At 31.6% G+C, this 13,353-nt stretch overlaps 1 protein-coding gene across 2 annotated transcripts in view; it reads right to left on the reverse strand.

The window, feature by feature from the left end:
- The window catches only part of Fim (plastin-2 fimbrin), a 53,596-nt gene that overhangs the window by 8,442 nt on the left and 31,801 nt on the right, over positions 1-13,353 (reverse strand). For both annotated transcript variants that reach the window (XM_076462714.1, XM_076462722.1), the window contains exons 3-8: positions 12,032-12,199; positions 10,414-10,580; positions 9,762-9,857; positions 4,863-5,070; positions 2,791-2,976; positions 404-478 (exon numbers count right to left, since the gene is read on the reverse strand). In XM_076462714.1, coding sequence (XP_076318829.1) covers positions 404-478; positions 2,791-2,976; positions 4,863-5,070; positions 9,762-9,857; positions 10,414-10,580; positions 12,032-12,199 — 900 coding nt within the window. The remainder of the gene's footprint in view (positions 1-403; positions 479-2,790; positions 2,977-4,862; positions 5,071-9,761; positions 9,858-10,413; positions 10,581-12,031; positions 12,200-13,353) is intronic.

The following is a 13,353-nucleotide window of genomic DNA, read 5'->3' on the forward strand; positions in this document are numbered from 1 at the left end:
CTATTTTGAAACTGAGAAAAAAAAACTTAAAAACTGCTCATTATTTTGCAATGACAGACTTTTACATAAAAGAATGATAGCTAAAATTTGTGAAATGAAACTTTCACAGTTTTTATTTAGAAAGTAATATCAGTAATAATTTCAGAATTAATGCTTTTAAAAAAAATAATTTAAATAATTAGTTCATCTAGACTGGGTTACAAATGTATTAAATCTTTCATTCAAAACTCTGAAGAAAGAAAAACAACTGTATGACATTTAAAATTCATTTTACATGAACAAAAATAAATGTTTGCTCTCTGTATGGATAATACATGCAGTGGCACTACTTAAATAACTGCAATAAATGTTCTTTAAAAACCCTTCTAATATATATATTTATTTGAACATAGTTGATACTTACTCGAAGAGCCTCTGTTGTAACTCCAGCTTCGTACGGAGATATTTGGTACAACAGATGTGTATAGATCTCCGAATCCTAACAGAAGAGAAAAATTTCCATCTTGTGTGTAAACCTTGTTGATGACAAGACTGAATAATTACATGAAATCTATATTCAACAAGACTTTATACAATATTTATACTTCTTAGTGCACATACACACTGCAGTAGTTTATCAAGTCAGAGCAGCTGTGGTACTTGAAGACCAAAACAGAAGTACCAACAAGTCGTTAATGCAAGTCCTTTATGTTAATGCAAGTCTTTTAGTGATATGTGAAAGCTTGGATAAAATGTTATTCATGAACAGTATTCTGTTTTGATCACTTCCAATACTGTATAGTATTAGGTTTGTCACTTATGGTGATGATAATGGTGGCATTGAGCCAAAGGAAAGATTTTTAAAACACTATTCAATTCCTTAAAAAGCTACCATAACTACATCACATTTAACAACAACAAATTTTCTTCAAATACAAACTTTTATAACTTGCTAGTGAACTATTTATGGAATACAAATGCTATTTTATATTTATTTTTAACACACACAGTGTGGAAAACGGTATAATTAAAAATGTTGTAATAAAAACATGGACACTAGTGAACCACAATAACAAATAAGAAGGAAACAGGCTTGAAGCCCATTGCAGGTATTAGTCTGGGATATTCCAGTTATGGTTGTAAGCATTCATAGATATCAATTCCCACATCAGACAGACATATTACATTTGGAATGAAACCCTAATAGTTTAGATAAAACCAATGTCACAAAAAACGTAGTTAATAGGACAGTGATGAAAGACAGGGTGGAATACTTGTAGTGAAAAGACCAGAGTTAGATGGTTTGTCTCTATTTGCCACTTATCTTGGATGACTTTGCTAAACATATCAGACAAAGGACAGAAAAAATTTACATAAAGACCACTAAAATAGAGGATTTTAGTTACAATCTAATGGAATAGCCCACTTACTGCCAGAAGATACATAAAATAACTATTACTGAAAGTAAATCTGTTAAGCTTCTTGAATAGTTGGAAAAACACTAAAACTTGTGTATATAATTCTGTGTTTCTGGCTGAAAACACCAACTTCTCTCCACTTATTAAGTTACTCTGAGGACCAGTTCTGACTCCAGAAGATAGAAGTAATCCAGAATCTTCAAAAAGTTCACTGTACAAACTCCTTGTAAGTGTGGTATTCCTGATCTCCTCCAACAGTGTTTAATATTGTATAATGTATTACAAAACATGAAAAGTGATGAACACTAGTTGTACTAAACAAATAGTAAATGTCAAAATGCTTGAATTACTTAAAGACATCTTAGAATAACTGTTACTACAGATTATGTCTTAGAAGGTTTCTCATGAGAATTTAGTCAATAACTAATGTTGTACCAATGTTACTGAACATAATAGAAGGTTTTATTAATGAACACTTAGATCTTCAGAAATGAAGAACTTAATGATGTACAATTAGGTGTTGTTTCAAGATAACCTTGAGAGTTTTAATAGAGATGTGCTGATCAACAGTGTATAAATAAAGATATTTGTATTTTACTGTCTGTGCAAATTCTTCATTGTGCACATACTCTTCCTGGAACTGGTGGTTTGCATGTTCCAATCATTAAAGCACAACTCAAAATCCAAATAGATTTCTTTGTAATGAGTGTGAAGACTAAGCCCATAGGTTGCCCACATGCCCGTTACACTAATCTTTTATTTTTAGCACGAAAGAAAATTTCTTTATTGGAAAGTATTCTTTTATGAATAAATATATATGTATTTATATAATTAACATTTCAATGGAAAATTAAATGCCATCATTACAGATACATGGCTTACTCAAATATAATTATTCCAATGGGGGGGATCACCACAGGAACAAGGCTATTCTAAATACCATCACACAGAAATGGTTTACCTTTTGTATCTGGTTAGGTACTTATATTGTAACTTCACTGTCTATATTGTTTGTAGAAGATAAATGTTGAACAAAATGGCATTTATAAAAATTAAAATACTTGATAATACTTGAAATGTTATATTTTTGTCAGTATTTAACAGCTTTTATGATAGCTACTTTCATAGTTTTTACTGAAACACAACCATGTTGAGAAGTCTTTAAAACACCACACAATTAAACAAACAAAAACTTCTTCAAAATGAAAGGCTAACATTTTCACTTAACTGAATATTAAGTTGTTTTTTTAAATTATAAAAAAGTACATAAAATAAAAGGTCATACATACATTCATGGATGAAAATATCAACATAGTATTTTTTTTCTCTAACTTATTCCTTCATTATTTACTGTATTTATTAAATAAAGATGAATTAAACAAGATGCTCTTACCTTAACATCAGATGTAAAGTTTGTGAGCCTTCTAGCAACACCTGCTCTCTCCAAGTGGTAGTTCACCCATCGGATGAGAATGTTTTCTGGTGAGAGTTTGAGAAGGTCAGCCATTTCCTCACCAGGGAAAAGCAACTGCACTAGTCCTGGGCACTGTTCCAGTGTGATCTGATTAAACAGACCAATCTGGGAAGAAATAAAACCACACAGAAGTTATTTTTTGTACCAATAGGTTCAAATGAATAATCTATTATGATATTATTCTAGTGAAATCTAAGGCAATTCTGAATCTCTGGTTACAAATAAGTTAGTTATTATTTTGTGTGAAACTGAAACAATATCTTTGTAACAGATTATTAACTAAAACACACATAAGGACTTGTTTAATTTTCTAGACGATCAATGAATTGCAGCTGAAGAAGATATATTTAACCTAAAATTCCAACTGATTTATTATTAGGCTTAGATGAGATTACAATAAAGCATTTCCTAAATAAACAAACTGACTAAAAATATAAAGTGAAATTAAAAAAGTACCTTTTCAAAAAACCTTAAAAATCAAAAACTAAATACTATAAAATATTTGCATTTAATATGATACACACACCAAGTTAAAAGGACATGGTTAGGTTATTTATTATTCATTTTCAAGTTCAAATGGACAAAAATTACATACTCCAAGATTTAGGCATAGCTGTCACTAATTCAAAACTGTTAACCAGAAGAGTAGCAGCTAGTTTTTAACTTGTAACTAATCAGCAGCAATGAATGTCATTTTCATAATATGTCCACAGCTAACAATGCAGAGCATGATCAGTGGCATACTGTGGGCTCAAACCTTGGATCTACTCATCCATGGCCTAGTATGCTAGCCACTAGACCTTGGCCCATCCTGTATTATAGACAAAATAGATAAAAAAGCTCAATAATTATTAATTACAAAAAATCCACAATGCCAAAGTTAAACACCATGTTTTGATTTTTCACAATGGTCAACTTGTTTAACTTCGGTATTTTGGAATTTGCTTGACAAATGGGATACCCCCAAATCTTTGGGTGCTACAACCACAAGCTTGAATCTATTGCGACTACAGATGACTAACCAGAAATGAAAATATATTAAGTGATTATACACAAATGTATAAAAATCTATCATCATTACTGCAATAATTACTAAAATAAATCAACAGTTTTGTGCTAAATTACATTGAGGGCCACATGGAATAAACTTAATAACATTCACTGGTATGGGAGAGAATTTTTAAATCTCCACTCATCTTTTATTATATCGAAACTGATATCCATTGTAAATTTTTATCTTAATTTTCACCAACAGTCCACAATGCCTGTTGGTCAAAAAGTGATTTTCATCAGCAGAAATTATCTCTTTGTTAGAAAATTCAAAAGGTCTAAACGTTTATTAACGTTTACAAAGAACTGTGTATGTTATTCACTAAAGTGCTTGATTCGTTGTTTCATTTGTTTGATACAAAATTACATTTCTCTATCATCTTTATTTTTCACTGCTAACAAATATAAGTACTATTAAAACCAGGAATTATAACAAACACTAACATGCTAACAAAACACTACTAGAGCCTCATTTCCTTTGAATCAGAATAAAAATACTTAGGAAACTTTTACAGCTAATATGACAGGTATTTTGCAGGATTATCTGAATTTTAATTTACAGTTTTCAAGTTAACAATGTACTAGTTTTATGATACAAGGACTTTGAAAGAAATTAGCTAAAGTTTTGCTTCAGAAAGATAATTCAACAGAAACATTTATTTTGCTCATCTGACTTATTTTAAAGGTGGGTAATAACATGTGATAAAGATTAAACACAAAAATACAATACCATACAACCATAGCATTTACAAAGGGCAGACCTTTCAAAAGCTATTGAGTTACAGGGCATAGTATTTTTGTGTTAAATTTATTTATTGAAACTGTTTTTTTCAGTTTATGACAAAGATTAACCTTTTTGTTTATGGATATACAAAAAATCTTCAGTTAATAAAATATAATACAAGTTATTTAATATTCAATTTCTCTTTTTGTAAGCTTACCCGAATTATTTGCCATAGGAGTCCCAACACCAGGTGGGGTTTGCCTTTGGCAAGGTCATGGGCATCAATATTGATGATGTTACAACCTATGGCTTGGGCAGAGTTCAGAGCCAAGGTCAAGTTCTCATGTTTTGTGTAAACTGTGAGATTCTTTTTATTTATTGCCCTCTCATCTATTGTTTCAGCACAAGAATGGTTAATAATTTTGCTATAAAAATAAAGAAATGCAACAGTAATAATAAATACTATTACAATGGTGCATACACACACACACATATATATATATATTAATGACATCAAAAAACAAAATAATAACAGACTGGGATACTATAATAGTTATTTCACAAAACAGAACACAAAGTAATCTCAATTATTTTAGTGACAACTCCAGCCCTAGTTCCTAACCTAACGTACATAAACTGTTAACATGTAAATGGTGTTGTAACACCTTCAAGATGTGTGTGGAAAATTATGCTCAGGAATGAAAATTAACAATTTTCAGGAAACGTGGTTATTCAAAGAAACCAGTTTACAAGCACAATGAACCTTTACTACCACCACTACTACTATAGAATTACAAGTTTATGTCTTCCCAAATGAAATGATGGTTTAGTTAATCAAATACCTGTGTTTGTCATAGTTTTATCTCTGTCAGGAACAGATTTTAGCTTTAGTGTGCAATGCTATGCATATCTTCAGGAAAACTGACTTAATTGCTTGTTATACATACATACATATATATAAACACTGCAGACAAACTAAGAATGATATACAATTCAAAAAATAGCTGCATGCTACAAAATGAGCAGCAAAGTTGTACACATTTATATACATACATATATACATACCCAAGTACACACAAATACACTAATCAACACTTTATTTTTATGTGACATCATAAATAGTAACTGCTCACTCCATCCATAAACTATTTATTTGTTTTACATTTTACTGTGTCTCAGTTAAATGATTATGATAAAAAATATACAGTTTCAACTTCACAAGACTGGCTTCTGCTAAGTTTAAGTAGTCACAAAGCTACAATCTTGTAATAATGAACAAACAGGAAAAGACAAGCCTTTCTTTTTCCTCATGTAAAAATACTAGTAGTCTACATCTCTGTGTCTGTGTTTTTATACTGCATGATGTTTTAAAGGTTTAATATTCTTAAGACTATTAAGAAATGACAAGTACTGGTTTTTACAACATGAAAAATTAAAGCATAAGAATTACAAGACAATGACAAATACTTTCAAATTTACAGCAGACTTAAACTAAGATTGAAACAACTGAACGATAAGAGGACGACATTTCAAAAGTCTTCTGCCTTTCAAAACATTATCTCCCACTCTTGTGTCTCCACAAGAGGCAGTTGCTGTCCATTCTGAAGTTTCATCAGTTAAGTAGCTTTCCAAATTCAATACAAAATCCCTAATAGACTGAATGAAAAACAAGATACAACTTATTGCAGTATGGTTTGTGTCTATTGAGTATAAGAGAACCCAAACAAGAATGAAAATACAAAAAAATTAAAGTGTTGGCCAATAAAAAAACCTTGTTCAACAATATGGATTTTGTTAAGTTTTTACCTTCAAAAACAAATTATTTGTTTAAAAACTAAATGCTTGAAATCTTGATAAATGTATTTCCAGTTTTGAAAAATATGTAATTCAGATCAAATTTTTGTAAATCCATGAAAAACATGCTCTTTTTCATAATCTGAGAAATTTCGACTCTAAATATATCAAAACACATTGATAGTGTTTGGCTTGTTTTTACTTTTGTGCAAAGCTACATGAAGGCAATATGCACTAGCTGTCCTTAATTTAGCAGATAGACAGTCAAACACCACCAACTGTTTGGCTACTCTTTTAACAATACATTGCAGGATTGACTGTCACATACAACCCCCACAGCTGAAAAGGCAGGCACATTTGATGACAGGGATTCAAGCCCAAAACCTACAGATTGTAATTTTTAGCACCCTAGCCAACAAGCCAGGCCAGACCTTTGATGTTAGCCACCAGTGTTCTAACAGTTACCAACACTGTCATACTTTCTTTTGAAAAAAATACTTTTAAATATTATTCAGTTCAGCTTTAAACAAGATTTCAGTTTTTCAATTACCTAGATTATTTATTCTCTAGCTATTAAAAAAGAGTAAACTTTAAACAACCCATGACACTGGCAGAGCAGACCATTCATGAATCACCAAAACTATTATTTCAGTCACCTATTCTATTACAAAACAGGTCTAGATAATTTAAAACTGAAAACAAATACTATAATTTGTATCACATTCAAGACCAATCCCAATAATTAACAAACACAATAATAAATAAATCATCACAAAATATTGTTTTTAAACAATTTCTCTACAAGTTTTCACCAACTGGTATTTGGTGTTTTTGATACATAGGCTAAGTGGCACAATCAGACTCCTGTGATTGAGGCAGAGGTGACCTTTATTTTGAAATACTAATTGGAGGAAATATAAAAAACTTTGCAGCATGGATACCAACACTGAGAGGCACTTTTATAAAGCTAAAAGTGTGGATATCGTGAATTAAAACCTTGGACCATCCAACCTTCGTCCCACCACTAACCACAAATCAACTTATTCACTGAATAGAAATAATATTTTACTTGATCATATGATAAATAACCAAACATATCTGTAACCATTATATTATTCCAATACTTTAAAAATACACTAATTTTAAATATGTAATTGTCTCTATAGCTAAAAAACACCCAACAATCTATCAAAGAATACTCAGCTTCTTATTTAACTGACAAAAGTTTTACATTCATATACTAACAAAGAATACCATTAACAAAATAAAATGCAAGTCATTCTTTAGCTCTTACGACAGGGGTATTATTTTGAAATTTCTTCAAGGTCATTTAGTACACTACATTCTAAATAATACGCAATCTACAAGTTGTTCATATGTATGTAGTCATTAGCTTAACAATGTTAAATGACCTAGCAGATACTATAGAAAATACACTCCAGTTGTAGAATGAGAAATATTTTGTGTCATTAAAAATAATTTTTTGATAAATGCCTGAATAAAAAAATTCTTTTTTTTTATTTTTTTTAAACATTGATACCATTACAGACAGCTGGTTTTAGTACTTTATATGCTAATCTCCTTGTGGCCCAGCATGGCCAGATGGTTAGGGTGTTGGACACAATATGAGAATTGTGGGTTTGAATCCCTGTCACACCAAACATACTCTCCCTTTTGGCTATATAGGTATTATAATGTCATGATCAATTCCATTATTTTTTTTTGGAGAAATGCAAACACAGGAAGTGAGCACCTCTTTATTGTAACCTCTGTTAAACTGAAACTCAGGACAATCCACAGGAAACATTAAGAAAGGCAGATGTGTGAAAATTGAAAGATCTAACTGTGAGCATTAGCTTTAAACTAATTCTTCCACTGGAGAACAAAGCTCTGGAAGATAAGAAGAAAAGAGAAATGGGAGACAAGATTACAGCTATATCCTCCATCAACTAGGAGTAGGAAATGCTATCAAAGACTACCTTAAACCAGCAACTCCCAAAGTTTACAGAAAGCACAAAGAATGACCAAACACAGAGACATGGAATGTCATCCTGGAGAAAGAAAACAGGTGAAAAGCAGAATGACAGAAATCAAGTCAAAGGGAATCAAAGAAAAATACCAAGCATTGTGCAATGATACAAACCTGCACACAGAGGTCAGAAAACCAACACACCACTATGTCCCACACTTACAATATGCAAGGCAATATTTTGATATTTAAAAAAAAAAAAAGAGCAGAGAAAAAGATGGGCTACTCATTTTGAAGGAATTCTCAACAAAAGACGATCTGGGGAAACTTGCAAAAGTGCAAAAAACCCAGGAAGATCTAAACTTCAACACAGATAATCCAAGAAAAATAAAGTTTATGGAAGGCATCAGAAGAATTAAGAACTGAAAGGTGCACCAAGTCCTGATCAACTTAACAAAGAGCTCTTCATAGTGGATCCAGAAATAGCCAGAAAATGCTTTACTGCCACTCTTTACCAAATTTTAGAACCAAGAAAAAACATCAGAATGAACAAGAAGGCAATTTAACAGACTGAAACATCACCACCTTCCAATCTATTGACAGCAACAGCTTCTGCAAGATTAACATCAAGTGGCTTTCTTCTACAGTTGATGGCCTGCTGAGGAATGAATAGGCAGGATTCAAGAAAGGAAGAAGGTTCACTGACCACATCTTTTCACTAAAGGACATCATCAAATAGTGAATAGAATGGTATTGACAGCTTTAATGTTTTAGAATTCAAAAAGCACTTGATAATATATACAGGTGGAGCCTCTAAAAGATCCTTAAACAAAGCCACATCATTCACATGTTACATTCTATTCAAAAACAAAATCATGACTCAAGTCTTCTATGGTATAGTTTCTAATCAGATGATTGTTTGTTTTTTAATTTTGCACAAAGCTACTTGAAGGCTATCTGTGCTAGCCATCCCTAATTTAGCAGTGTATGACTAGAGGAAAGGCAGCTAGTCATCACCACCCACCACCAACTCTTGGGCTACTCTTTTACCAACAAATAGTGGGATTGACCGTATACATTATAATGCCCCCACAGCTGAAAGGGCGAGCATGTTTAGAGCGACGGGGATGCAAACCTGCAACCCTCAGAATACGAGTCGCACGCCTTAACATGCTAGGCCATGCCGGGCCACTAATCAGATAAAGAATTTGCTTCATGTGCTTTATGAAATAGTTTGTAACCTATGTTTTTTATTCCAGTTTTAAAAATATGACTAGGCAATTATTAAGTTGCAAAACATAACAAAGTTACCATCTAATTGCAAACACACATCTTGGAGAAAGAATGACCTACCAAAGCAAGATTCCATCTTTGACCCTTTCATATAACATCCGACCTTCTTGGTCAATGGGAAGTAAATGCTGTAGATCTGAATCCACACCAAGATTGCTGCAATTAAAAACAACACATAATATAGTACAAAACTGCTTTAAAAAATCTGTCACAGCTCCTAAAATGTCTGTCATGTACTGAAAATAAATGTTATGGGTAAAGCCAGTATTTGCATGGTGTTTAATATAGATTTCCAGTTATATTTTAAGATCTTTACCAACATTCGTGAACTACATTTATTCACAAACATGAGAATAACAAGTTTTACATTTTCCTTTAACAAGGCAAACATACCACAATATAAACCTTAATCTTTTTACTTATGAATAATCAAAGGTGAATCTATTCCTTGCTTACTGTAAATAAACAAATCAATCTGCAACTTTCTCAGGTTATCAATCAATTTACAAAGAGATACATTTACTGTATCAACTAATTTCCTCTCTCTCTATAAATTCCACTTAGTATGTCAGTCATGCTCTAAACTATCATGTTTCGAACAGTTTATTATTTCAATTACTATTACTTTCTTGTGTATCATTATAAAACCATCACATGATTTACTTTTCTTTAAAGCTACTCAACTGAAAGATATTTGTTATCAATTTATAACCTGTTTATCCAATCAGAAAAAGCCACTTGTTCTTCATGCCGAACCGAATGGGTGGTGCCTTCACTTGACGCCTCTGACATACCACCAAGTGTCTGAAGATTTTCTCGTTTAGAAACAACTGTTTTAAACTGGCTTGAAACATCTTTTGACTTGAGGTCAGTGTAAAGCTGAAAATAAATGAGATTCAAAGTACAATTATGACTTCATGTGTATGCGTGTGCCTAAAAAAAAAAAAATCACAGTACTTAATTTTTACTTGAAGTAATTTATGCAACAGCAGTTGATTTCTGTTATATTTCAATAATTCAAAAACTTGTCTTACCTAAATTTACTACCTTAAATATGCATGTGTATGCCAAAAACAACAAAAAACTAATTACAAATCACAAATACAAGCCAAGCAGAGATCTTATGATAAAGCATTTTTATAATTTTAGTGTAAGCAAATAGCAGCACCTGGAGTGTTTGAAATAACACATTGAGTAATATTACAAAGGTAAATATATTTTGCAATATGCATTCAGCTATTCAGTGATGTCCATTACATCAAAAAAACTAGAAGCATAAATATTATTATGATTTGAAAGATATAACTTCAATGATGTTCCAACTTCAGCATGTCACCAAGTTACATGTATGTTTCACAAGCCCCACTTTGATAGAGCATGGTAATTTTAATGCATTTTGCATATTCCACCTATCCTAAATGTATTAATTACATGACTTGAGGTTTAATTATCTACTGCTTTGCCTGTTTTAGAAACTGCTTCAGTGCTGGTTACTGTTTTCATACACCTGTGTGTTAAATGTTACACACCAGTGACAGGCAGAGGCCTTTGACATGAGCTCACGTCATCATGGGTGTTCAAATGTTCACCAACTGACCACAAGTATGTGCCACATAAAAAGCACATTCCAATTGGGGCCTCTTCTTCCTCTTTTTACAAATTGTCTCAATTTACATCCAGAGAAAGATTTTAAACATATCAACGTAGCATTTTTACTATTAAATCTCTGTTAAATGTTACTCCTACCCGAAGTTTTTGTTAGTAACATCCAACATAAAACCAATTATTTTCTTTATGATGACCACAGCAGCTTGGAAAATTGTGAACTTTTAACATACAAAATATTCATGGTTTAAATTAGAGAACAAAATATTTCTATAACACAGCAGAAGTTCATACCTAAAATCACAATGAGAAAAAAAATAATATAGTGAATTCATGTATAAATATTCTTTCTAAATAACATAACCAACTGCTGTTACCCTAGTAAGACTTAAATCTAAGTAATAGTGTTTGCAAATGTATCTGGTTCCATTCTTCTCTGTAACAATTTCTTTTGACCAATCCTAATCCTGGTTTGTAGCACATAGGTCACTGCAGTGGACATCACATTAGTAACATCAAGTTAGATATATCATGGTATAGTCTACTTTAAAATAAAGACATTTATTTTCTCTGAAAAACTGGTTGCAGGAGAAAGTTTTTTTTCACTTATATTGTTAATACCAGATTATCAAACCCTACACTACAAAATGACATATATAGGACTTCTACAACATTCACCTGTTTCAATAATTAGATTATACGCGAGTACCACTACACACACAAACCTTCTGAAATTCTTCAAAACTTAATTGTCCCTTTTCTTTGTTAAAATTCCTTCTGTCCAATTCATCAATCATTTGTCTGACTTGCCACTGGGGAATCTTGAAACCAACAATGTCTAGCGCCCTCTTTAGTTCACTCATGTCAAGGTAACCATTACCATCTTTGTCAAGCTGTAATAACAAAGTTCAGTAAAACACAATGAGGTATTGTGTACCTTTTGAGTAAAATATTCGTTTATCATCAAATATGCTCCAAAGCAACCATAACCAGATTAATTTAAAATAAATATCATAAAACATAAAACACACAATTTCTAAACAGGTTTTGACACTTCCCTATACCCATTTTTGGTTTTCGAAGTAGAACCACCAGTTCAATAAGTTGCTCTTACTTGACCAAAAAACAGATTTTAATAATAATATAAAAAAATTACAAATTAAAAAATAAATTTTCCTTAAAAACATTGTCAAAAATGGCACACGATAGTGTTTTAATGTAACCATCGATATGACCTTTACTAAGTTACACTGAAAAAATACTGCATTGAAACAGTATGCTGTGAGCATGATTAATGTATTTTTTCATTTTATAACAAGAAATTTATTGAAAGCAAACATTCTACTTAGGTAATTTTAAGAGTAACTGTATTTATAAAATATATTGGTGACCTATTCTCTTCTTATAAATAATAAATTGACACATTGAAATTAAAATTTTTTTCAGTTTATCCTGCATGACATTTTGAGCACATTCACTTCTTTAGGCAGTAAAGACCATGTTACAAAAGGATTATGCTAGAAATAATCATTAAAAAATAAAGTAGCACAAAGGTTCTAATTACACACATTTAACATGGAGCATAGGTGACAAAAGTATTGATAAAAATATAGTGAAACTTATTACCTAAACTTTATTGAAATGAACAAAAATACATCCACAACTGGATTTAGAAACAATAAAGTTATAACATACAGAAAAGTATAGGAAGGAGAAGACTTGATTTTGTTTCAAGAAAAAAGTTCTTACATTTTCATGTAGTAAAAGAAACTGTATTCTCAGTTCACCTTACATTGCTGATTTTACTTTAGTCATGCAAAGTAACAGATATTAACCCTTTCTGTTGTTACTTTTATTGGTACAAATCACACATGAATAAAACAATGTCCTGAAAGACATTTCTAGCAGCTCCTGGTGCTCAGGGCTATTGACTTCCAATCTGCAGGCCACAAGTTCGATTCCCACCACTGAACATGCTCATCCTTTCAGCCACAAGAGCATTATGACGTCATGATCAATCAACTTTTCTGTTGGTAAAGAACAGTCC

The sequence above is a fragment of the Tachypleus tridentatus genome, chromosome 1 (assembly GCF_004210375.1).
Source record: "Tachypleus tridentatus isolate NWPU-2018 chromosome 1, ASM421037v1, whole genome shotgun sequence".
Classification (NCBI taxonomy): Eukaryota; Metazoa; Arthropoda; class Merostomata; order Xiphosura; family Limulidae; genus Tachypleus; species Tachypleus tridentatus.